Consider the following 27,912-nt stretch of genomic DNA (forward strand, 5'->3'; position numbering starts at 1 on the left):
AATATTCAAAAAATTATTGTTTTACACTTTAAAATGTGTACGTTATATCGAAGGTAGTTTATAACGAGGGTAAGTTATATCGAAGTTCCCCTGTAGTGGTTCACAGATTTTCGTCCAAAGTGGTAATTTTGTAATTTATCGTAAAACATTAGACCCGTATGTTTTTATTTATTTATTGGGGTGCCCATTTCCATTAGGGGGTGGTCCGAAAAATATTTTTTTCCACTTTTTTCCAAAAATGCCTTTTTTCATAACTTTTGAACCACTGAACCAAATTAGATGACCAATTGAGGCCATTAAGCTAGCCTTTTATTAACAAATATTGATCTTTTAAAAAAAAATGGATCGTAGTAATTTTTTATTGGTTTCATGGCTTTGGACTAGAGCGAGCTATATTTTTTGATATTTTTTCATGAAAGCTGTGGATTTTTTACATAACATATCTCGATTTCAGAAATGCTATTTTTTTCATTTTTAAGATATGATTTTTCAAAGTTAACGGGTGGTTCGAAAAATATTTTTTCCTCTTTTACCCAAAAATGCCTTTTTGTAAAAATTCATAACATCTGAACTATTGAACCGATTTAGATGATCGATAAGCTAACCTTCTCTGAGAAAATATCACACTTGTGGTCAAGTCTAGTCACATAGGAATATTGATCGAAGACTCAAAACATGTTTAATTTGCAAAATAATAACTCAAAAACGAAAAATAACGCCTTTCTGATTTTCGGATATACAGGTCGGACTCGATTATCCGGAGTATTGGTTTTTTTTTCACTTCGGATAATCAAATCCTCCGGATAATCGAGTCATTAAAACAAACCGAATTTTCTCTCGGTAAACGTAATATAATTATGATTTGCACTTATTTATAAAACGGTTTTATCTAGGTCGACACGTTTGTATGTTTGTGAGTTTGTAACTTTGTAACTTTGTCTGTAGCGCTGTACCACATTAATAGAAATTTAACCCCCTTCCTGTAGACCGATTGATCTGAATTTTGGAACACATCTTTATCTCTGGTGTCATTATGGAACTGCGTATTCCATGATCTTGAAAATCCAAGATGGCGGCCGCTACCAAATGTCGGATTATGTAGATATTTTCTCAAAATCCCATCAATACAGGGTAACTTCGATATAACGTACATTTTACTTTCGTAATTGTACGTTGTATCGAAGAATAATAAAGAACTCAGAAACATAGCTTATATTACCTTATTGTGTTGCTGTTTGAGTAAGGTTAATGAATAAATTCAACTAGAGGACCAACGTTTCTCATGATTCCTCATGTTTTCCCTTCGTACTGTTGATTAAAATTTGATTCATTTAGAATCCAAATTCACAAAACAGTTGTATTTCGGGATTGGTTAAAGGTAAAAAACAAGCTTTAGTATCAAAATAAAGATAATTTATTGTTTTTCCGGAAATAATATATTCAAAAAATTATTCCTTTGGACTTTAAAAATGTGTTCGTTATATCGAGACATGTTATATCGAAGTTACCCTGTGTGGGTTTTCCCAAAATCCAATCAATATGGGTATCGAATGAAAGGGCTTGACTAGTAGAACACAGTTATTTATGAAAAATGCAAATCCAAAATGGCCTCCACGACAAGATGGCGCCATATATATTTCCACAACCCCATCAATATGGGTATCAAATGAAAGGGCTTTACTAGTAGGATACAGTTATTTATGAAAAATGTAACTCCAAGATGGCGGCCGCTACAAAATAGCGGATTACACATTTTCTCAGAACTTCATCAATATGTGTATCGAATTAAAAGGATTGACTAGTAGAATACAGTTATTTATGGAAAATGCAAATCCAAAATGGCTGCCACCACAAAATGGCGCCATATATATTCTTTCATCAAAATCTCATCAATATGAGTATCAAAAGAAAGTTCTCGACTAGTAGAACATAGCAGATCATGAAAATTCAATTCCAAGATGTATGTATGTATGTATGTTTGTATGGTTGTCCCACATTAATAGAAAATTTACCCCGTTCCTGTTGACTGATTGATCTGAAATTTGGAAGACACCTTTAATTCTACTGTCATTATAAAACTGCGTATTCCATGATCTTGAAAAATTCAATTTGGCCGTCGCTAAAAAATGGCTGAATGACTTGACTTGGAGAACACGAAACATGATAAGCAACATAAATTCAAAAAGGTCGCCGCCACTAAATGGTCGACTATGTATTTTTTGCCATCCCCTCAATATCGGTATCAAATGAAATGATTTGACTAATAGAATGAAGTACATCATGAAAATATTCCGAAGAAGAATAGGTAAGAGATAAACGTTGGATTTCTTATTTTCAGTAAATTATCTGTATCATTGGTATAATTCTCCATTTTCATTCAAACCAAAAACATAAAAAAAAAATTTTTTTTTTGATTTTTTATTACTTACCTAACTTTTTTTTCCGAATATTTTGATGATATACTGTATTCTATCAATCACATCATTTCATTTGATACCAATATTGATGGGACTGCAAAAAATACATGATCGACCATTTTGTGACAGCGAGCTTTTCGAATTCATAGTTGTTCATAATGTAGTGTATTCTCCAAGTCATGCCATTCAGCTAGAGCGTTGAATTAAAGGGATGTTCCAAATTTCAGATCAATTAGTCAACAGGAACGAGATCAATTTTCTGTCAATGTGGGATAACTTTACAAACACTCAAAAATATGTACCAAAAGGGCAAGCTGAATGAAATCATTAAAAAGTAGTTGTTTAATTGAGAACTGCGATCATCTTGAATTGGATTTTTCATGATTTACTGTGTTCTACTAGTCAAGCCCTTTCATTTGATACCCATATTGATGGGGTTGTGAAAAAAATATATATGGCGCCATTTTGTAGTGATCGCCATCTTGGATCTGCATTTTTCATAAATAACTGTATTATACTAGTCAAGCCCTTTCATTTGATACCCATATGAGCTATTCAATATGGAATTATTATATAAATTGATAAATTAAATTTTTTTCCGAAAAGCAAAAATAAAATACTCAGGATAATCGAGTCTAAAATTTCGCATAATCGAATCCTGGATAATCGAGTCCGACCTGTATTATGTAAAAAAAACCTCAGCTTTCCAGAAAAAATATAAAAAAATATAGCGCCCTATATCTTTAACCGAGAAAAGAATGAAAAACTAACTAAATCAATAATTACAAAAACGAAAATCCAATTTTTTTTTCAAAGAATACTAACTCATAAGCTTCAATTTGAAATGTCAATCATCTGAATCGATCCTGTAGTTCAAAAGTTAAGAATTACGAAATAAAATCCATAGTTGGTTCAGTGGTTCAATAGTTATGAATTTTTGGAAAAACTAATTTTTGGAAAAAGAGGAATAAGTTGATCCATTGGACCACTCTAAAATGGAAATGGTCACCCTAACGAAAAAAAATAAAAAAAAGAGTCTAATGTTTTTCTATAAAGAACAAAACTACCACTTTTCACGAAAATCTGAGAACCACTATATCGGTTTGGCATTGAATGGCTGTATGTTAATATATTATGTAAATTTCGAAATGCATTCGGTATAAAAATTAAACGAATTATTAAATTAGAAGTAATTCCTGTCGCTAGCCAAGCTAGCCATTTCTAGCTCATTGGTTTTAATTTGATATATCGATCATCTGAATCGGTCCAGTAGTTCAAAAGTTATGAATTATTGAAAAAGGTCATTTTTGGAAAAAGAAAAAAGGGCAAAAATTGATTTTTCGGACCACCATAAAATGGAAATGGCCACCCTGATGAAAAAATAAAAAAATACGGGTCTAATATTTCAAGATGAGTAATAAATCTACCAATTTTCATGAAAATCTGACAATCACTGTATCGGTTTGGCATGGAATTCAGTTTTGTGCTTGACCCATTCCCACTCCCATTCATTGTAAATAAGAGATTATTTCGAAAATATTGAAATTCGAATGGAAAAAAAAAAATTTGATGTTCAAAATCAGTAATGGCTCATCTGGCAAGACTTTAAAGAATAATTCTATTCAATATTTACAATTTTAGTAGTTCTGTATAATACTGGGCATGAGATTTTTTCTGAGATGTTATTTGATGGCTATTTACACATCAAACTTTGATGAATTATTAAATAATAACTATTTGTACTACACTTAAGTATTATGCATTGGAAGTTGTGAAAATATGTCTCTTATCTTATTCACAGCTTTCAAAATTATTCGAAATATTTGTAAAGATATTACTAATAGTAACTTTCTCCATTTTTGGCCCAATTTCATCCCCATAATCCTTTTTACCCCCATCGACGGTATTCTAAGGACTGGAAAAACGTACATTTATTATTAGAGTATGGATATCGGAATCCACCGCCCGTCCAACAACTCGAAATATGCATCAAAGGGTCAGTAATTTGATTATGTAGCAACTCGAGGAACTCTGAATATATAGAAGATTTTGGCTGGGAGAGTCCAAGGCCTGCTGAACGAAAATAGATCTCAAAGAACAGCATGACAAGATCCGAAAGGGTTCTGAGAGTGAAACAATTCTTGTAAAAATCGATTTAAAGATCCTCAGTTAAGAAACTTCGGACTTACTTAATTTAAAAAAATATTTTTTCTTTCGGAGTGAAGCTCCGTCTTTTATTTACTGGTTGAAATATAACTTCAGAATGCCTTTACAATTGTTATCCCTGTCTTTTATATTCACTTGAGATGGTTTACAATAATTTTATCTTATCTTAATTCAGCATATTTAGCGGGAACGATCCGGGTGGTCTGATGTGTTGTTGATGTTATCCGGGCCGTCTGGGAATGTTTATGTTTATCGACCGCTGGTCGATATTGTGATGACTCGTATTTTGTTTATCTCGAGTGTCGTATGTTGAGCTGGCTGGTGTTGCGTTAACTCTTCCCCTCTTAAGTATCTTTGTCCTCAAAGTTGGATTGTTCGAAATGGTGATGGCATATTGATAAATGATTGTATTTCTGTTTTGCGTTGTTCTGATAATTCTGTTGTTGTTAACTCTGGATTTGTGATGATGGTTTCATCTTTTCTGTTGACTGGAGTTTGGATTTCCTCAAGGGTGATATTTTCTCTGTTGATATCTGGAACCTTGAATTCGGCTTTGATGATTGGTTTTCTTGAATTATATAGGAATATTCCGATAATGGCGATAATAGATATGAATGTTACTCCTCCTAAAGATCCAAATAAGTTAAGCTTCCAGGTAAGTGAATTATTTTGAAGACTTATTGTTTCTAATTGTTCTCTGTTTTTTTAATGTTAGATGTTGGAGATATTCGGCAGGTGGTGCATCAAGAGTGTCAATTTCAGTGGCTAATAAGCCTGTTGTAGTATGATATGGTCGTCCAGGTATGACGGTTTCAAAATTTGAGAAGAATTCTCCATTGATTTGTAGGCTGCATTCTTCAAACTGGATTAAGAATGAACCGTTAAGTTGTTGGTTTGTATTGCTGCAATTTGATGAAATTGTCACGATTGCATTATTGATGAGAATGGAGGCGTCGTTTATTCGTTTGATTAATCCTTTTGAATATACTTTTTCAAAGGTGCAATTAGAATGTTGTCCGCGTATGAGGCGGTTTATGCAATCATTGCCTGGGGTTAATGTTTGAGTTTCACATAAGAAGTAGTTTCCTTGGTCTTCACATGGTTGGCTTGATTCATATTCATATGTGGTATTTCGCATAAGATAATTGTGTTGTAATGCGATTCGTTTATTATTGCTTATGATAGAATCAATGTACTCATATTCATAAATATTTTTGGAAAATTGAGGAATTTTCAGAATGTATGCAATATGTGTTGTGTTTAACATCACCTGTGCTGTTGATTGTGATAGGAGTTCTTCGAATGATGTAACATATACATCGTGATTTCCCAAAAAGGTTGCGATTGTGTTAAAGTCGCGCATGGATAAAAGTTTGCTGCTTGGTATGCCATGTTTTGCCATCAAGATTGCTTCTTCAAGTGTTTCTATTTGGTCTTGAAGTGAATCTAAATTTGATAACACGTTGTTTTGTGTAATGAGGGAGTTAATCGTTGCGTTGATGATGCGTAGGTCCTCTGCATCCGGATTGCCTGCTACCCATTTCCAAATGGTGCCTAATGTGTCCCATCTCTTTTGTCTTTTTACAAATGGTTTAAGTTTGAGGAATGTTTCATACAATTTATTATTTTTGATTTGTATAAGTTCGTACAACGGATTGTTTGATGGTTCTAGTTGTATTTCTTTATTTACATGAGATATTGTGTCGCCTATTTGGAATAAATCAATTGGATGTACAATGCGTATATATCCTATTTTTGTTCTAGCTTTTCCAAGAGGTATAATTGCAAGTGGGTTGTTTGTTAGATCGTGTATTTGGATTCCTGCCAGTGTCTGAGATACGCAGAGGGCGAGTCTGTAAGAAATGTTTTTATTCGTTTATATTTTTTCGTATTATGTGAATTTTTCTGTTATTCGAATCTATGATATATGTATCGTGGTTTTCTTTGATTTTTACAATATTGTATCTGCTTTTGCGTTTATTGTGAGAATTAGTTTTTTCATATGCATAAGAATTTGGTTCATAATGTTGATAAGTTTTTGGGATTATTTTGTCTTCTTTGTTTTTGAAAAGTTTAATTATTTTGTCATTGTTTTTATCTCTTATTCTGGCTATTTCGTTAAATGATAAATTTTCTCTACTCTCACCTATGTAAATATTTTTGGGTGTGTTTTTTATAAAAGAATGTATTGTGTTATTGTATCTATGGGCTGCTTGTTGGATTAAACAATGTATTGTCATATCGGGGTTTAAAGCTTTTATGCATCTGGCAATTTCTCTAATGGTTGAATGGCATCTTTCGATTTGACCATTGGTTTCTGACCTGTTTACTGGTGTTTTAAAGATTTGAACGCCTAGATTTAATATTTGTTGTTCCATAACATTGGAAACGAATGAGCTTTCGTTATCAATGACTAATTGAGCTGGTAAATCCCAATCGAATAATAACTGTAATAATACATCTTTTATATCTGTAATGGATTTTGATTTGATGGGTCGAATCTTCAGATATTTAGAAAATTTGTCTATTGATGATATAAAGAGAAAATTGGAGTTGTATATAAATATGTCAATGTGAATAATTTCTCCAGGATAGTTTGGTATTGGTGTTTTTACAGGTATGAATTGTTGTGGGTTTCTTTCATATTTTTCTGTTTTACATATTTCGCAATTTCTTACAACTCTTTGTATTAATTTGTGCATTCCTGGAAAGAAGTATTTTTTTATGATTTGTTGAGAATTTTCTTTAGCATTTCTATGAGCAAAATTGTGTATGTTTTTAATTTCTTCTAATTGTTGTTCTTCATTATTCAAATCTTCTACTTGTATTTGTGAGAATCTTGCTCTGACAATTTTAGAATTGAATTGTTCTGTATATATTTCTTGTATCTGACCCATTGTAGATTCATTTGTTAAAATTCCATTTATAACTCCTGGATTTAAATATTGTTTAAGTGTATCTTTTAAGAATTGTGAAGTGAAATTTGGTTCGACAAATATGTGTCGACTGAATTTTTCGAAAGGAACGTTGTGTTCATGCGATGAAGTTTGTCCGATTTGAAAAATTAATTGATTCCGAAAAACAATGATTGGTGCTTCTGTAGATGGAATGTATGAAGTGTCATCGTTTTCTCCTGAATGAATGGTTGGGGTTAGTGAGTTAATTTGAATGCGTGATAACGCGTCTGCTACTACGTTGGATTTTCCAGGTTTGTAATGCATTTCGTAATCATGCTCTTCTAAAAATGATTTCCAACGTTTTAGTTTGGCGTTGTTGTTTTTTGGTGATAGTGTAAATGTTAGTGGTAAATGGTCAGTGTAGATTTTTAGTTTTGCTCCGTATATGAAGTTTCTAAGAGTTTGTAAAGCCCATACAACTGCTAGCATCTCCTTCTCGTTTGTCGCATAGCTTTCTTCTGTTCTCGAAAGAGTTCTGGAAATGAAGGTGATAGGTCTTTCTCCGTTGGAAAATTGCTGAGAAAGAACAGCTCCTAAGGCTTTATCTGATGCATCTGTGGTGAGTATAAAGGGTTTTTCGAAATCGGGATACGCTAAGACGTCGTTTGAAGATAAAATATTTTTTAGAGTTTGGAAAGCAGCTCGTGCTTCTGTGTCTAATTTGATTGAAAATGCTTTTGATTGATTTTTTGGAATTTGGCGATGGCCATCTTCCCCTCTTAGAAATTTTGTCAAAGGTTTTGCAGTTGCTGCATAATCTTTGATAAAACGTTGGTAGTAACCTGATAGTCCAAGAAATGCTCTTAATTCTTTCAAATTGGTTGGTTCTGGGTATTTTTCAATGCTTTCAACCTTTTTTGGATTTGGGTTTAAGCCGTTTTCTGAAACAATAAATCCTAAAAATTCTACTTCATTTTTCAAGAATTCCGATTTATCCGGTTGAATTTTGAAATTTGTTTCTCTTAATGTTTTCAGTACAGTTTTCAAATTATTCAAATGTTCATTTAGTGTTTTTCCAAAAATAATTATGTCATCGATGTAAACATGACATATTTTGCCAATGTGTTCTTGAAGAATATCATCCATTACTCTTTGAAAGATGGATGGTGCGTTTTTTAAACCAAACGGCATTCGAACGAATTCGTATTTACCGTTGTTTATAGAAAAAGCTGTTTTTTCTATGTCAGATTTTGACATAGGTATTTGATGAAATCCTGACGCAAGGTCAAGTGTGGTGAAATATTTGTTATTTCCAAGGTTTGCTAAAACTGCAGATGTATCCGGGATAGGATATCTATCACTTATAGTTTTTGCATTTAGTTTACGATAATCAATTACTAATCTGTATTTTTTTTCATTGCTCGCATCGAGGTTTTTTGGTACTATCCAAACAGGTGCGTTGTACGGAGAACGCGAAGGCTTTATTATACCATCATGAAGAAGTTTATTAATTTGTTTTGAGACTTCAGCTTTCAAAGTTTGGGGATAAGGATATGATTTACAATATACAGGATTGTCATCAGTCGTTCTTATTTTTGCTTCTACTCTGGTGGTAAATGGTAATTTTTGGTCTGGTGGCTGAAAAAGATCCTGAAATGAGGTTAATATTGCTGCAAGTTTATGTTTTTCTTCTGTGTTTAGATGTTCGTTCCTGATGTGAATTTTATTGATTTGCTGAAAATTATGTTGTAAAAGTGGAATAATATTATTGTTCGGCATAATATTTTTTTCTCCAGAGACATCGATGATTGCTTTAAGTTCTTTCAGAGTATCATGACCTACAACTGCGTCAAATGTTTTTAATTCATACATGTGGTAAAATTTTATTATTTTGTCGGAGTATGGTTTAAAGAATTTTCCTTGAGAGTATTTGCTGATGGTTATGTTCCCTCCTATTGAAGAAACTGAAAAGGGTTTTGCTACATTGTGTGATATTTTTGTGAATCTGGGATGTATGAAATTTTTATTGGAACCTATATCTACTAAAACTTTTAATGCTTTTTTTCGCTACCATAATATAGAAAGTACGGTAACGAAGATTTCATCCTAAAAAATTAAATTCTGCGTTTTCAAATTCTTCGTTTTCTTCATTGTCGTCTTGAGTAGTTAATTGCTTCATGTATCTTTCAAAGTATGGATCTAGTTGTATTTGTTTATAATAGTTCTCTTCTGATTCTTCAATGTGTTCTTTTATGGGTTCCTCTTGTTCTTCTTTAATTTGAGATTCTTGTGGGTTATTTGTGGAAATATTAAACATTCGTTGGCGTTTGGGGGGTCTGTTCTGATTTGAATTCTGTGGCCTGTTTCCATAATTTATCATTCTGCTTCTAATAGATTGATCTACTTCCATTGGTTCTGGTGGTGGTTGTTGGAAAGGATTCCTGGGAGGTAATGGTGGTTTTTGGAAGGAATTTTGTGGGAATGCTTGATTAAATCTCTGATTGTTATATCCAAATGGTGGTGGTCTTTGATTATTATATGCAAATTGTGGTGGTGGCCTGTATGGAAAAGGTTTTCTTTGGATTGGTTGTGGGATAATTCTTGGCGGAATTCTAGGTGGTATTGGAATTAAATTTCTTGGTGCTGATGGGAGTTCTGGAAGTTTTGGTCTTGTTAACATTTTCCTACATTCAATGTTTTGAAAAGAAATGCAGTAGCCGTAAGCTGCGGCTAATGATGTTGGTTCGTAGTTTCTGATAAATTTATAAATGTCTCCGTCCAATCCTCTTATGAAAGCATCTATGGCTTTTTTATTATATGTTTCAATCAATGCTCGTGAAGCTTCGGGGTGTACAAATCTTTCATCAGTATTAATTTGATTAGCAATTAGTGAAAGAAGTCTATTTACTTCGTCATAATAAATTTCGATTTTCCACGTTGTTGGACACTCATTAATTGATAATCTAGTGTCTCTAAATCTCTCTTTTCACCATAGTAGGTAATAAGAGTTTTTTTAATTGAAGGCCAATTTATACCAATATTTGAAGCTACCAAAGCATCATTGGCTTCACTTCTAATTTTGCGTCTCATAGTTTTGCAGACCATGTGAAATTTGTTCTGCTGTTCAACGGAATTTCTTTCGTTTGTTTGGTATAGTTTAACCAAACTATGAACATCGTTGAGCCAGCTGTTTAATTCGCTAGGCTCTCCGGTGAAAATTGGTAAATCTTTCACGAGATCCGGAATTTTTTCAAATGATTCAGGATTAACTCCTGAGCCATCTGGTTTTGTGAAATACAATGGGGGATCACTATAATCAGGATGAATTTTTGGGGAGGCAGCGGCTTCTAAAGCGGCAAGCCTGTTGAGAATTTGGTCGACAGCGTTTTGTTCCATGTTGTTCAACCTTAGTTGATTAAATGCTTCTAATAGATTATCCAGTTTTCAGAAATATAGAAAATGTCAAAAATAAATGTTTGAGAAAAATTTATTTAATATTGTTCAAAGATAAATGTTTATTTTGTCCTGAAAAAATTGTATTCAGTATAGAATATTAGGAATAAATGTTGATAAAAAGATTGTTTCGCAAAAAAAAATTTTAAAATATTTTTGGAATAAAAATATAACCTGAAAAAAATTGTATTATATTAAATTATATAGTATTTATTTATTATTTCAAATATAATTTTCAAAAAATATTTTATAAATTACGTTTACTTCCTCTGAAATCAATTGTGTATTATTTTTTTTTTTTTTGTTATAGTTGGTTAATTACCTTATTTTTTCTGAAATCAATTATATATTATTATATTTAATTCACATTTATTTGTTTTATATATAGGATTAATTATTTATTTATTTGATTCACTTGTTTATATAAAATCACTTTTTTTAAAATTTGTATTTCACTTTATTTTAGTCACTTTGTGATATTCTTGTTTTATTTTTGTGTACTTACATGAAAATCATTCTAACTTCCGACTTCTTCCAGTGGAAGTGCGAGTTTTCGAAACCTCTTTCGGTGAAAGTCCTCGTCTTTGATTTTCGGAACCGGAACCTCTGACGGTCGGTATCCTCCTCGGGTCGAGACCAGGCGGTGTCCAAAATCTTTCCGGTGTGGCGGCTGGTTCCCTTTTGCTGATTGCTACTTGTTGAGCCTTTCCACACGGCTGCTCAATGGCGGTCGGAGTTTCGGATTTTTTCGGATAGTTTTAGTTCGCGTCACTCTTCCGTGGCGAATCTTACTATCACTCACTACACTCGCGCTGGTCCCTATTCGGGCGCCAGTATATAATATAACTTCAGAATGCCTTTACAATTGTTATCCCTGTCTTTTATATTCACTTGAGATGGTTTACAATAGTTTTATCTTATCTTAATTCAGCATATTTAGCGGGAACGATCCGGGTGGTCTGATGTGTTGTTGATGTTATCCGGGCCGTCTGGGAATGTTTATGTTTATCGACCGCTGGTCGATATTGTGATGACTCGTATTTTGTTTATCTCGAGTGTCGTATGTTGAGCTGGCTGGTGTTGCGTTAACTCCTCAAATGACTTATCCGTTCACATTCTACCAATCCTGGTGTGCTCTTTTGTTTTTTATTGTTGAAAAATGATGCCTACTCCAGAAAGTTAAAAATAAAGAGATTGGATTGAACGGAGGTATAATAAAAAATAAAATAAAAAAAAGTACCAGAAGCGTTAGTACCTGATAGTTAGTACTGACTACTAGAACTGTATCATTTAACATTGGCGGACAAAAACTAAGTTAAGGACCTAACAGCTGAACAAACGCCCATCCCCTTGAGTAATTTAAAATAAGCCAACCTGAACAACACATCAGCCGCAAACAAATCTCGTATCCACGCTAACGATGCAAATGACTTACAGAAGTGAAAAAAGCTCTTATTATCGAATCATTAGCATGTTGCAGAGGACGTCGCATGTGCATGAGCGTTCTCCACGTTCTCCACGTTCTCCTTTGGACGAGATGATGAAAGCATAATACCCACCGATTAAAAGCACGGCAATTTTCAAATCCGTGCACACGAGGTGCACATACACACCTGTAGGGGAACTGATGGTAAGACGAATTATTGGGGCTGAGTTGTGGTTTGATTAGTTAACCGTGTTTCAGATTTATGATGACGAGTACCCATGATAATCAATATATATGAGTCACCCTATAGAAGACTTGTCCAACGAGAACAAAAACTGAAAGTCGAATATGATTCTGTGTGCGATTATATATGATGTAATTTTTGCGATTTATATGTTAACTATTCTAAGTGGTTTAACTTTGAAATCTGAGTTGGATTGGTTATATTCCTGTCGCCTGCAAAAAAAAGTTCAACTTATTAACGTGTTTAACTACCAGCACAAAACATTGAAAAACAATATTTTGCGAAACATTTAAAAAATCGGAAAATTTGTGTGCATTCGTATATTGAAATGCGAGAAACTGCATTTAAGTTTGGAGGAATACAAATTTCCAAAGATACAATTAATTTCTTTCTTAGCCTGTCCGTTTTATCCCCAGTTCTCCTACACATACAAACTGCATGATGGAAATCAATTTGCGGCACTGTCAACCGCACATTATGGCAAACGAAACGGAAGCAAATCTTGGCTCTTTGTGCTCTTCTGCTGCGTGAGATGGTTTCGCCTAATACACCTCAGATTGGCTGTTAGTCTCCTGACATCCCCATTTCGGATTAATTGAATCATGTAAATTGAAGTTGTATTTGAAGTTGTTTGAATCATACTGAGAATTTTAGATCAACGACTCGCGGTTTGAATGAATTGATAAAAGAACACCAACAAACACTATAATCGCCGATGAAGGACGAATGTATACCATTCACAACCACCAGTTTACCGATGAATTCGAATCAAAACCAATTCCGGTTCGATTAGTGGCAGCTACCAAATTAAATTCATCAGTCGAAAATCACGCAAACCAGATGCATTGGGATCTACACAGCTGGAATTATTTTTTTTTACCACCACCCTTATCCGACCCCGATTTCATCATCCTTTCGTTCAATTCGTTTTCTTCTGCTGCTGAATTTTTCGGTTTCATTCGGTGAAATTGTCATCAGCGAACGATGTCACCGATTACGACAACACAATGTTGCTCTGAGCAAGATGACGAAATTTACTTTACCGGAGTGGAAGATTGTTTTCAGTGGAAATGAAATGGATTTCTAAAATTATAAAATCGTGAGATTTGGTGCTAGATCATATAAACTCGTAAACTATATGAATTCCACTTGCAGAAATTAAGCAAATTCAGACTGTACTTTCTGCTGGCAATTATTTACATTGAAACTCAAATCTTTTCTGTTCATGTACACTCTTCGACATTGCTTCTATTTCTATTTTTCATCGTTTTCATCACATCATATGCACTATGATATTCTGTTATTTTTCTACTCGATTTCGGGCTCACTCTTTGTGATTTTCGCCCGAACAAAAAGCTTTTTGTTTATTTAAATCATTCGCTTGGTAAACGGGAAAAATGAGTGCTAGCGTAACCTTCACAGAGGCGCAATTTATGATGAACACTGTTGAAAAAATTTGCAAAACACTCCAATTTTTCGAATCACCTTATGAATAAATGACATGTAACGAGTTGTGAATCCATTCGCTTGTATGGAAAGGGTCGATTTTGGCTTTTTTTCATGTTCACGCCATGTTAATTTTTTTTGCGTGTCGTCGTTTTACCGACAGTCTGGCGACGGATACGATCAGCTAATGTTCTATGCATGATATGCATGCAGAATGGCGACGCCTCCGACGTCGCGACGGAATTAGTGCTTTCATCAAATGTAGCCATCAATTATGGGCGGTTGAAATTCATTGGCATATTCATCGCAGGGGCACAATTGTTACGGAAGAAGAAAAACACGTGTAATATGCTTGGAAGGTGCAGAAGTGTTTTGTTTCTATTATACTCCAAACCGACATACACACATGTCTGCAGAAGAATTGCATTTATTTTATGAAAAAAAAAATTAGAATAGACTCGTTATGATATGTCTTCTAAATTTGTATTGTTAAATTGTTATTTCGGAGCCGAAACAAGAGGATTACGTATGAAACACAAAATCTTGGAAATGCTCGCCTTGGCTCTTTTACACCCTTTCTCTCTCTCTCTCTCTCTCTCTCTCTCTCTCTCTCGAAATTTTGAATTACTTTTTTGCAAAAATAGGGCCCAATATCAGTAGTGGTGGCTTCAATATTCACTTTCAGATTTGAAATAAATTCAGGATGGCTGGCGTACATCTTACTCTAGAAATCTAATGGTGTTGAATCGCTGGATCTACATACAAGTTGTTCTAATCTCCAGAATGTGAAATTTTGCGGCTAGGAAATTTCGGCGCAATAAATCAATCCTGTTGTCTTTCTGTTGGGAATAAAAGTGTTTATACGTATTATCACATTAGTCACAAAAAATGGTCTATGATGTCACGGTAGCGGTCTCCATTGACTGCATTGCGACAGCTGCGACATTCTCCGTCGATCGTCCGATCGATCGTCCGTTGATTTCTGGTGTCACTTGACGATCTTAATACCAAAGTTAGTAAGGAAGGATAGCAGTGTGTCAAAGTGGGCGTCAAAAAGGAACGTCAAACAGTTTTAAAGGTATTTGGCGCAAGGGCCAGAAAAAGACTGTGCTCACTTCGAGTGTACACAAAAAACTATTTATTTCAAAGTCCATCTACGCGCTATATACCGTTCTGAATCATATTTCGGACGCTTAAGGCATATGATGCAGAAAACAGATCTAAGCTTTATGCACAGGTATTATTTGGTTGATATTTTCAATAAATTAGTACAATATGATTTTAAGCTTTCTACTTTGGTACCTGTTTGATTGAAAACATAGAAAAATCATCGAATAAAATACTTTTCAAATGAAGCGAATAAGAATCAAATTTCGGACAGATTGAATTCAAATTTCGGACACTTTATTTCGTATTTTTTTGGATGAAAATTACATTTCACTTGATTATATTTTATAATCAACTGCGAAACACTTACCAAACAATCACAGAAAACTGCCAACGATAATGAGAAGTGATGAAACACGGGAGAAATTAAAATATTTATGAACGGGTAAGTTCTACGTACTTACGCTAAGTAAACGTCAAACACGAACGATAATGAGTAGTGTTGTCAGATTGTTGCCGATTATGTTATAGTTCAAATGTAGTTCTCATATGAAATGTTGGTGAAACCAAAGGGATTACTCTAAAGAAGCAATTGGGATATTAATGTTATAGTTATACCATCAGTGCATTAAGTATTTCAAGATATTAGAACAAAGTGTCCGAACTATGATGTTGTCCGAAATATGATTCAGAACGGTATACAGTGACGGTCAATGCTGCTTGACCGGTCAAACCAGGGAGAACAATCCTGTATATAAATTGGGTGCAGGCGAAAGAAAGGATCATTTGTTTTAATTATTGGCACCGATCGAGTGCGTGAGATGATGATGACTCGTTCGCACGGTCGATGATTGCTTGTCGCACCGCTGCACAGACGGTAAAAAATCTTTTCTCGTCTTACCTTACATTTTAGAGTTTGGGTGTCTTCAGGAAAGTTGTTCAGAATGTTGATTCGGACAATTTGTCGGTTTCATTTAAACTCTTACTAAGTTACAGTAAAAATAAAAAAAAACTAACTTTCTATACTCACGAGAAAGTTGAGTTATGTCTTCAGCAACATTGTATTAATATAAATTTCATGAAACTCTACTGAAGATATAATATCTATCTATCAGTCCTTCAGAGATATAACTGTTTTACTGGGGAGACTACCTCAAAACTAATTTTTTAACTTAAGTTATGCCTAAATCACATTATAAAAACTCAACATGTTCCACAAAGTTTTAGATAACATAAACATACATAACTTTGCTGAAGACACTATTAGTGTTAAATGATACCATTGAGATGTACAGTGGTTTCAAAGCAAAACGTTTGTGCATCAACACTCAACGTCATTTTGTTCGTCAGGGTTTGGAGTATTCGGCAAACTGCTTTTAGAATTCGGGAACTCTCGGGAATATCACTTATTATACCAATTTTTACAGCGCAATTCACTCAATTTTACTCTTTTTTCTTCATACTTTATCTACTATTGATGTTTATTTGCATCATATTAATTTATAAATCAATTTCTGATTCTATCTCACTACCTCAAATTTGAGTTATTTTGCAGTTGGTGATAGCAATTGGCCATTTTTCAATTTTCGTTTTCGAATTTTGAAGGTTTAGAATGAGTTATTACGCCTTTACTTGATATGTGTGATATGTGTTGATATGTTTTTTTCTGAATTTTAGAAGTGATCCGCGGTATAAAAATATATATACAGGCAAACCTTTTTTGTGCGGGAGATAGGGACCGCATTAAAAAAATCGCATAAAAAAAATCGTGCAAAACTTTACCAGTAGCTTTAAAAAATCGTGTTCGGTACACATTTTGAAAAAAACTTTTTTTTTTGTGCGGTAGATAGGGACCGCATAAAAAAAGTTTCCCCAAAGATAATAACTCAAATCAACGCAGTTCACCGTTCAATTTCCTTTTGTTTCCCTGCTTTGCGACGGGACAGTTTACCTTTTCGGTTGCGCGTGGCTGTTCTGTGCTTTTAGTTGCATGTCGAAACGTGTTGCTGTTAGAAATCATGTCATGCAAACACTTAGAAAAACTTAGAGCATTTGATGGAAGGAAGGAAATGATTTCAGAAGTGGATAATTGAGACGCAAATATGCTTTTTTCGCACTGAATATATGCATGCAACCACCGAAAAAAATTAAATGGACGATAACTTCGTCAAATATGTTTCTTTTCATTCACCACACAAAAAAAAAACGCACAAAAAAAAATCGCACAAAACAAAATTCGCACAAAAAAACCGCATAAAAACAGGTTTTACTGTATCATAAAATTTCGATATTTTTTCTGAATTTTGAGACTTAGTACTGTTTAATTTGAAAAAAAAAAATCGCACATATCAAGAAAAGCGTATAAACACATTCTAAACCTTCGAAATTCAACTTGCAGAGTGATCAGTGATCAAGATATTTTTGTATAATTGCTTATGACATCCGACCCTTTGCTTGCGAAAACGAAAATCGAAAAAGGACCAATTGCTATCACCAACCGCAAAAACAAACTAATGAAAAGTAACTCAAATTTGAGGTCTATCAATGAGAGAGAATTAGAAATTAATTTATAAATTAATATAATGCAAATAAACATCAATAATAGATAACTTTATCTATTTATGAAGGAACCAGCGTAAAATTGAGTAAATTGCGCTGTAAAAATTGGTAGAATAAGTGATATTCCAGAGAGCTCCCGAGTTCGAAAAGAAGTTTGCAGAATGCTTCAAACCATGACGAACGGAATTGCGTTGAGTATAGATGCACAAACGTGCACATTTTTGGAAAACTTACTGAATAAAATTGACATATTTTTGCTTTGTAACCACTGTACATCGCAATGGTGTCATTTAATACTAATAGTGTATTCAGCAAAGTTATGTATTTCTATGTTATCTAAAACTTTATGGAACATGTTGAGTTGATATAATTTGATTCAGGCACAACTTAAGTAAAAAAACTAGTTTTGAGATAGTCTCCCCAGAAAACAGTTATATCTCTGAAGGACTGATAGATAGATATTATATATCTTCAGTAAAGTTTCATGAAATTTATAGTTCTACAATATTTCTGATGTTGCCGAAGACATAACTCAACTATCTCGTAAGTACAAAAAGTTAGTTTTTTTTAAATTTTTACTGTAACTTAGTAACAGTTTAAATGAAACCGACAAATTGTCCGAATCAACATTCTGAACAACTTTTCTGAAGACACCCAAACTATAAAATGGAAGGTAAGACGAGAAAATATTTTTGACCGTCTTTTTTCAGAATGGTCCCACTGTGCGATGATGCATTTGTATGAAAAATATTTTATACAAAAGAAAAATTATATGATTTTAACTACGGGATAACCTGGTTATTGTGCGAAGAATTATTTTTGGGCCATCGTTTAGCTTTGAAAAATCATAACTCACATACAAAAAAAATCCTCTCTGATTTGTGAATATGTTATGTAAATAACAAACCTCAGCCTTCGAGAAAACCTATCAAAATAATAACCCTCCCTTATCTTTAACCATGTAAACTGTGAAAAACAAATACAAACAATAATTACAATTGGTCGATGTTAAGTTAGACCGGACCATGTGACATTTTTATGATTTCGAGAAAAGAACGAGTTTGAAGTTTGGCGCGATAAGCGGTTTTCTCTGAGCGTTTAAAACAATTCCGATAAAAGATTTCTGCTGTACGCGTGATTTTCCATGTCTGATAGATGTGGAATGTTGCTTACAAAATGTTTACCCTAATGGAATCAATATTTTGATTGTGGAGGCGATCTGGCGTAGTGGTAACACCAATGCCTCTCACGCAAAGGTTACGAGCTCAATTATCACTCCCGATATTCTTCCAGAAATGAAAGTAAAAAGTGAGGAACCAGTCAAAAGTGTTGAAAGTCACTATAAAAGAGAAAAAAAAATTGAATATCTCGATTTTTTTAGTTTTGCGACTTGGTCCCCTCTGACTTATCACCGATCAATTTTTGAAAAAAGTAATTTTTAGAATAAAACATGATTTTAAGGACCACGCACCGATGCACATCGCTAAAGGAGTGAAGGAATCAATAAAAATTCTTAACTGAGAAAATGATCGCACCCTCCGTGTTCTCCAGAGTTGGTCCTCCTGACTATCGCATTTTTGCTTCAATGAGACAAGCACTTGTGGAACAGAACTTCGCCGAATATGATGATGTCAAAAAATGGGACGGCGAATGGTTTTCGCTGAAGCTAAAGTTTTATTAAAAAGAAGTCTTCAATTTTCTAACATATATTCGAAATATATAGGATAACATGGGGATCACTTTCAACAAAACTATTTTGAGATTCTTCATTCTTCATGAGAAATGGACAATTTCAACATGCACACCTGGTATCTGGAATACAAAAGAAAATAGTAGGTGATGCGTTTGTTGAAATCACTAAACCTATTTTCCAAAAATCGTGGAGAATCGGTTTTTTTTTATTGAACAGTAATGAGCGGAAAAGTTGAAAGTATTCATCGATGATGTAATGCTCTAAAGGGTGGAACTATCGAACTTTTGTTGAAGAAGTGTAGTTTGGCTTAATTTTTAAACTGTTTTTTGTTTTCAATATTGTACAAAGAAAAAATATTCGTTCAAGCTCTAAATCTTTAAACTTTTGCCAAATCAGCTGGGTTTTCCCCTTTAATCCCGTCATTGAGTTTTGTAAACGTCGACTTTGTTCGCCGCAGTAGGTCAATTTGCTGTTCCTGTCTTTCATTTTTCACCGTCTGCATATGGTAGATATGGCCTGTCAACCCAGTTATTTTTAGGGGATATGGATAGTTCCATTTTACCCCTTCTCATCGTCCTGTCAAAATCTTTTCCCGGAAGCTACTTGAAATCTGATTGACCGTACGTTTCACCCTCCATAACGGTCTAATCGGACTTCGTGATCATTTCCATGTACAGCTTCCGGAATCGTTGTTTGGCGGTACGGACTTATCACCTTCTTGTAGGTTCACGGTAACTGCCAGTCCTCAAGAATAAGAAATCGGAAGCGTCTTTGTCTATTGACTTTTTGATGGTCTTGCGAGATAGTGAGGATGGTCGCAGGTCTTGCAAGCCGCACCACAAAAACATCAAGCATCGAACGATGCGCAAGAAAAATATTGTGAATCAGACCATGTTGTATGTAACATTCACGTCCACTTGAGAAAAACAAAGCTGAAGATCGGAGTATTGCTCCACAAATTGTTTCAAAAGGAGATAATTGTTCACCATTCCCCATTACCATTCATATTTTCACCATTAGCAGTCAATAAAACTCTGAAAAACCAATCGTAACTGTTGCTCCGTGATATAAGTTCAAAGTTGCAACCTCGGAGCGTAAAATATTACATTGGACGTTTAGATTGACCGCTTTTGTTCATTGAATAAATTTCGTTGGACGATAAAAATTTAAAAAAAAAAGAAGTACTGAACAACGATCGTACTAAAGGCAGATTATTATTGTTGTCACCAGGGCCCGAAAACTTCGAAGATGAAAAATGAAAATCGACTCTCCTCTCAACAGTTTCGCTTCGAATAGGACTGCTTCGACATTCGCCGTCAACATACCTTTAATTGACAAGAAATTAATTGACGAGCGTGTGAGATCGAGGTTTTTGATGCCAAAAAGTAGTTACATCATTCCTGAATGGCTTCATTGTTTACCCACTGTGAACTCAAACCAACGAACTTAGACAGTTATCCGGTATGCTATAAAGGTCCTCGCTTTCGTATTAGTAAATAGCATGCAAAACATCGTGCAGTTTGGGGGAATTCTGAACAAAATTTTAGTTCACATTGTCTCCGAGTTCAATTTTGTGAAAAAAAAACATACAGAAAAACGGATTTACATAAAAAAAATCACAAATTTGTCAGTGTTTTCGAACACAACACTACACGCTACTTTATATGTGTGAGTAATTTTCGTGTACGATAAATCGAATCTAGCTCACCTGTAGTATATGTCAAGCCACGTTGAACTCAAACATCGATACATGCATACGTGATACATGAGAGGGAGAAACGAATTCATTTTGGGGGAGTCACTTCAATATGCAATAAGTCCATTTGACGGGGAAGAATTAAATGAGATAGTCTTAGAGCGGGAAAGCAACTAAACGCCCGAATGACTGTTGGGTCATGTTGACGGAGAAACTGCTGGAAGAAGCCAAACTCATTTCCAATTGAATACGAACAATGATGACGGCATAATATAAAGATTCCCACGCTCTTCTGGATTCTACCACTTCCCCTCCCAATCCTTCGATCACTTCACTTCATCATGTATGCACCACTCTCAATGAGGCAATCTCTCTCTCTGACATATTAAAACACTCTTTCCGCACTCCTTTGCCAAACCATCACTTTGTTTTCTTTTGTCTCCTATTTTTATTTCTCTTTCGGGAAAACCTAAATTAATGGCGAGCTTTCGCTATTGCACAATCAAACTACAACGAAGCGTCACGGAGCACACCTATCAAATCATCATTTTAATTAAACATCGCGGATCCCTACATAAAATTAAACGAGTGGGACCGCAAACCAACTCCAGTTTTAGTTTATCACCATGAATATGCACTTTTAATTCATTTTTATTGTAGTCATGTGAAAAAAAAAGATTCTATTGTATCCAAAATTCAAATTAATTCCGCGAAACAGTAATATTTTGAGTAATGAGACACTGTTAAATGGCCAACAAAGCTTATGTGTTCGGAGTTCGAGACAAAATGGTACACCATATTGCCTCGAGACTTGAAAACAGGGTTCCCCCTTGTTGCGGCTAGAATTGGAAAAAGGTCGAGTTTCGGTGTTGCGTGCTCAGATGAGCTGTCGGTTCAAGCTCGGGATTCGCTCGTGCGGTCGCTATATTCGGAGTATTATGAATGGTGGGATGAACGAGATGAATGCAATCTGGCAGTGCTGCCAATATGCATTCTGATATCCACACACCAAAGAAATATGCAAGCGTAGTACCAATTAGTACCAAGAAGTTGTATTAAAGATGGTAATCTTTAGTTTAGTATTATGCATAGTAAAATTTTATTTTTCACTTGTGGCAAATATAAGCATATTTGAAAAACTAAAATAATTAAAGCGTGAGGAAGAACATGCATTGACTTACCGAGTGAAATCTTGAGCTTAACGAAACGTAGTCCACTTACTTTCTCCGTTCTTCTGATGCGTTTGAAATTTTTCAGAAAATTAATTTGTCGAAAAGATTGATATATAGATATAATAAGTGAAATCATTGTACAATCATTTCATTCAGATGTGCTTTTTCGTCACCAAAGTGACCCATTTCGCTATTCCCATTCCCACAGAACACCATTCCATTCCATTTAGTGGCCAACATCCTGATAACGTGCGATCCCGGATCCACAGCGGAACAATTAAATTAATACAAACCAACACATACCTTCTAATCCGCAGGGCTTCAGCTTCCCCATGGAGGCCGGATATCCGCTGGACTCCCACCAGGCCACCTACTATATGCTGGAAACACACTACAACAATCCGGACTATTCGTACGATTTTTCTTCGTTCTATCGAAAGAATCTGAGCAAACAGCAGCGCAACATGAACATACATGGTGACGATGATGACGATGAGGACGAGGACGAGGATGCAGGCGGCGTGGGCGGACCGGACGAGTACGAGGCCGGAAAGGAGCAGCTCGATGTGGACGGTGGAACGGGGGATGAGGCTGAGGCCGCCGCCGCCGAGCAGCAGGTGGTTGATAATTCCGGCCTAAAGCTGTACTACACGCAAACGCTGAGGAATTTCGACGCCGGTGTGCTCTCGATCGGGCTGGATCCCAACTGGCGCCACATAATCCCACCGGGCCAGGAAAAGGTGGTTTCCGAGGGGCACTGCATCGGTGCCTGCACTGAGAGGGGCTTCCCCACGGAGGGAATCAACATTTTCGCTGTGATGACGCGCACACATCTGATCGGACGCCAGGTGAAGCTAAGACAGGTGAGAATGGCACGAGTGGCATTTAGAGGAAGAAAAAATTGCACAGGAATTTAATTTCCACCCCTTTCGTTGCTTTTCTTCCGTTATTTTTCTTCGTCGTAGATTCGCGGAAATGAAGAGCTCCAGCCAATTGTGCATGACACCAATATCGATCCAAGCTATCAGGACTACCGGCGGCTGGCAGCACCCGTGAAAGCCCTTCCTGGCGACAGCCTCATTGCCGAATGTATCTATGACAGCTCTTCACGGAAATCCATCACATTGGGTATGGTTTTTTTTTTGCTCGTTTCTTACCATGCGGTGACAAAACTCATCTCCGGCGTTTCCTCGTTTGTATCATTGATATTTTTTCTATTATCCGCACGTTTTTCTTTCGTTTTCCCACAGGTGGTATGACGACACGAGAGGAAATCTGTCTTGTCCTTACGCTTTATTACCCAAGACAGAAGGAGCTGACATCCTGTCACTCACTTCCGAGCTTACCAACCGTGCTCCACTCGTTGGGGATCCAGGAATTGGCTTCGTAAGTACCATATCTACGATCAAACGGTTCGTCCTTTCCATCCGACGCCGATGATATTCTAATATTTATACCGTTAGAATTGAGTTATTTTGAAAAAAAAGAAGCATCAATTGATATCTCCATTCCGAAGAATGATGATGCTCGCCAAGGGATGAAATACCATGTTTTATTTCTTATCGCGCGCCCAGCATTCATCAGCAGCGTCATTCCGTGGGAGATCTCTCCAGCGTTATTTTCATCGCGGAACACAAAGAACGGATACGCGGGCTCTTCGGGAACTGCAGCACGAAGCAGCTGTGCCGCTTAATGAATAGCTAAAGTGATTTCTTCGCATTCTCATAAAGATTTTTTTTTTATTTCTATTATTTATTCCCTCCAATGCAGTCGACCATCCGTTTGAAAACAGCGCCATTCTCGTCTCAAGAGATGCCGGGGAAAATCACAAGATGGCGTGTGCATTCTGGAATTATTTTTTTCCCTTCCTTTTGCTTGTTCATTGTTCCCTGACGAGGCTGCTCCTTTACAGGACGATTTTTTTGCAATCATCTTCCCTCACCACACCTGTGACGCTATTTTACTTGAAATAGTCATCTCCGGTGGGGGGGTGAGGTGGTGCGCGAGCTGCATCGCTTCTGCGACTATTTATTGTGGAGGATAGTGACTCCGAGAATTGACAGGCAAATTATTAAGAAGCTTGTACATAACAGATCTTCACCCGACAGTTACATTGCTACAGCAGGGTAAAATTACAATTTTTCGTTCCTCTCACACGGCTCCATCATCGTCTTGCATTATTCCCATCGTCCAACATTGTTCGCTCTTGTCTAGGTATGTCTTGCTCTGGGGTCTCCACGCCATGGGGTGAGTACTCTCCCGTCCAGTGATGCCCTGAGAGTCTTCGTTGTCTGCGGGCCACAATCAGCACCTGTTTTACTATTACATAGTGCCGTCGCATTGTGCCATTACCCGCGAAGGAAAATACTACGCGAATGAATTGCATCTTCAGCTGGAATTTTTATTCCCCGTGGGACCTTCACCCCGTACACAAACCCCCCCGCAAACGAAAGGTGAGAGACTGAGGGAGAGTTCTCATTAAATTTTAATGATAGCTTACTGTTCGCCCGCATTCTTCGCCCTCCAGACCACGCTCCCAATTCTGAATGACACAGCGGAAAATGATGACTGGGTAAAACACAACCGCCACGCTGTTGGGGGCGGTGAAAAAGCAATCCAACAACGACCGCGGCAGCAATAGAGCGGCGAATGCAGAAATAATGGCGAGCCTGAATACGAACACAAAAAAAAGAAAGTCAATATTCACTCGAAAAGAACCGCACCAGCAAACGACAAAAAAAAAACTGTTATCTTGTTTACGCTGCTTCGCGGATGATTTTGCCTGAATGGAACACAACAAACTCCGGCGTTGGAAAGTTGATTCAGTGCTGGCGCTTTGTGCGTATTGCGCTTAATTTACCCGAGTGAGGGTGGCTCGGGAGGAGAGAAGTTTTTCTTTTCAACCCACAAATCCCCACTGACTGGTTCTTGGTCTCGGCTCGATTCGCGGGGGAGAAAGATTTTCGTTTGCGTTGCTTTCGAATCCTTATTACTATAATTAAAATGAGCAGCGGCCGGTTGACTGCGCTGGAACGGGGCAGTGTTTACTGCAACAAAAAAAAATGGAATTCAACGTTTAAATATGGACATTGACGAAATGTTTGACGAAATGTTTTTGTTTATTTTCTGGGATCTTATTATTTGTTTCAAATATATATTTCGAAGAAAAAAGATGACAAATTTGGTTTTATGTTGTTAGAGGAAATATTTGTAATGTGTAAAGGCGTATGAAGTATATGCCAGATTCTATGGGCTCGTTTAATTTTTACGGAAATGAAAATTCTGAGGGGAAAATCAACGAAATTCACAACAATTCCTGCGTGATCCATACGGATTTTAATGTTAGTATATACGAAAATGAATGAACACATCTCATCCCTATCACCTGATGATCTCTATGAACATTTTGGAACATACAGTATGTTTCATAACTTTAGAGCCAGCTATATTTTTCTTGGTTTCCAGAGATACATATAAAATATAAGAGTTCGCTTGAAATGATGTATGTATTGAGTCATTTAAAAAATATCCTAGATTTTTTGTTCAAGTTTGACTGTTTTTTTTTTCTTTATTGAAAGCCAATTTTAGTCAAGTATGTGAATGAAACATTTGGGTTTCTGTTCAAAAATAAAATCATCAATAAGACACCAAGACACGACTGCATTTTTAACGTAAGACTACGAATTTATTTCCGGTGAGAAAAAAAAACATTATTAAAATTTAGAAATGAATTCTTTAGTACACATATTTGGTGCCACTACACAATGGTCCAGGAGATGTATGTATGTAGATGAATGTAGAAAATGTAGAAAAAAAACTGTTTTTTTGCTCTAACTTTTGTATTTCAAATTCTACATAAAAACTGTGTTTGGAAGAACTTACTAATATAAACATTTTGCGATGCAGAACTTGTCAATATCTCAACTTCACTCAAAGTTATTGAATTTTCCCTAAAGAACCTGATCTTTTCATTTGTTTGTCATTCTTGCTGGGGCAAACATAAAAAATGTTTGTTGACGGAATCTGAAAGAACAAATTTCACTCTATATAATATTTGATTTTCAAAACTATGTTATTTTTTGATTTTGAGTAAATGAAACCATGAGTTTTTGGGTAAAAAACGTCGATAGCATTGAGTAAGATCAAGATATTGACAAGTTCTGCATCACAAAATGTTGGTATTGATAAGCTCTAAAAGTCGTACTAAGACAGTTTTGATGTAAAAGTTGAAACAAAAAAACCCGTTTTTATGCAATTTAGATACAACTTTGTGGGAGATAATTGTTTTTTAGACAAAAACTGTCTTCAACAAAGTTGTTACATAAGATAGAGTGCTCATTTTTATGTTAACCAAAATTGTCGATGAAATAAAAAATCATAAACATAGTTACACAATGTTATAGCCCCAGTTTTTTTTTAAAGAACTTTGAAGAATGAAGCTTTTTTCTATCTTTTAATATAATCGATTTAGCGCTTTTTTTCTAAGTTGCTTTAGGATGACCATGAAAAACGGTTTTTTTTTTGCTTTAACTTTTATATTCCAAATTCTACACCAAAACTGTCTTCGTACGACTTTAAGAGCTTATCAATACCAAAATTTTGCGATGCAGAACTTGTCAATATTTTAATCCTACTTAAAGTTATTGATGTTTTTCTATCCAGAAACTCATGATTCCAATTTAAATTTACTCAACACACAAAAATTAACATAGTGTTGAAACACACATCATGTAAAGTGAAATATGCTCTTTCAAATACCGTCAATAAGCTTTGTTTATGTTTGCCCCAGAAAGAATGACAAACTATTGAAGAGAGCGTATTTTTTGGGAAGAAATATCAATAAGTTTGAGTAAAGTTGAGATATTGACTAGTTCTGCATCGCAAAATGTTTGTATTAGTATGTTCTAAAAGTCTTCTCAAGACAGTTTGTATGTAGAATTTTAAATATAACAGTTAGAGCAAAAAACAGGCTTTTTCATGGTGACCCTAACGTAACTCAGAAAAAAGCGCTATATCGGTTATTTCAATAGATACAAAAAAAAACTTTGTTCTACAAATATATCTCAAATAACTGGGACAACAACATTGTCGAACTATGTTTACCTCTATCTATAAAGATAAGAAAATTAGATTTGTTATTTCATCGACAATTTTGGTCACTCTATTTTTAACAACTCAATTATATGTAACAACTATGTAACAACTTTGTCGAAGACAGTTTTTGTCTAGAGAATAACTGTCGAGCTCTAAATGCTAATTTCCACTTAAATACATCTCCTGGACCATTGTGCACTGGTAGCGCGACCTGAATACCTGCACTGAGGGGCCCAAACGATTAGCAAAGCAATAAAAAGCCAATTTGAGCCAATTCTCTTATCAACTCACAGCATTCGAATGTAAATTGTTGGTTGCATAGAGTGATACTAACACATTGAATTTATAGAATATCAATGTGTAGTTTTTCAGTAGATCCTATTTTCGCCTTCAGTTTTCACTCACTGACAGAAGCACTGACTGCTGGAAAATATCTTCTCCACATCCGGCTTGAAATGCGCTGCTGCACTTTAACGCCACTTTTAACACAAAAAACAAACTTGAACAAAAAAACTGAAAATGATCAGAAATAAAAACGGAAC

The 27,912-nt window shown here is 35.4% G+C and overlaps 1 protein-coding gene across 2 annotated transcripts in view; it reads left to right on the forward strand.

The window, feature by feature from the left end:
- The window catches only part of LOC129765110 (MOXD1 homolog 2-like), a 285,645-nt gene that overhangs the window by 210,897 nt on the left and 46,836 nt on the right, over window positions 1-27,912 (forward strand). For both annotated transcript variants that reach the window (XM_055764984.1, XM_055764985.1), the window contains exons 6-8: window positions 22,594-23,139; window positions 23,242-23,404; window positions 23,527-23,662. In XM_055764984.1, the coding sequence (XP_055620959.1) occupies window positions 22,594-23,139; window positions 23,242-23,404; window positions 23,527-23,662 (845 nt within the window). The remainder of the gene's footprint in view (window positions 1-22,593; window positions 23,140-23,241; window positions 23,405-23,526; window positions 23,663-27,912) is intronic.

This window comes from Toxorhynchites rutilus, chromosome 2 (assembly GCF_029784135.1).
Source record: "Toxorhynchites rutilus septentrionalis strain SRP chromosome 2, ASM2978413v1, whole genome shotgun sequence".
In the NCBI taxonomy this organism is placed as follows: domain Eukaryota; kingdom Metazoa; phylum Arthropoda; class Insecta; order Diptera; family Culicidae; genus Toxorhynchites; species Toxorhynchites rutilus.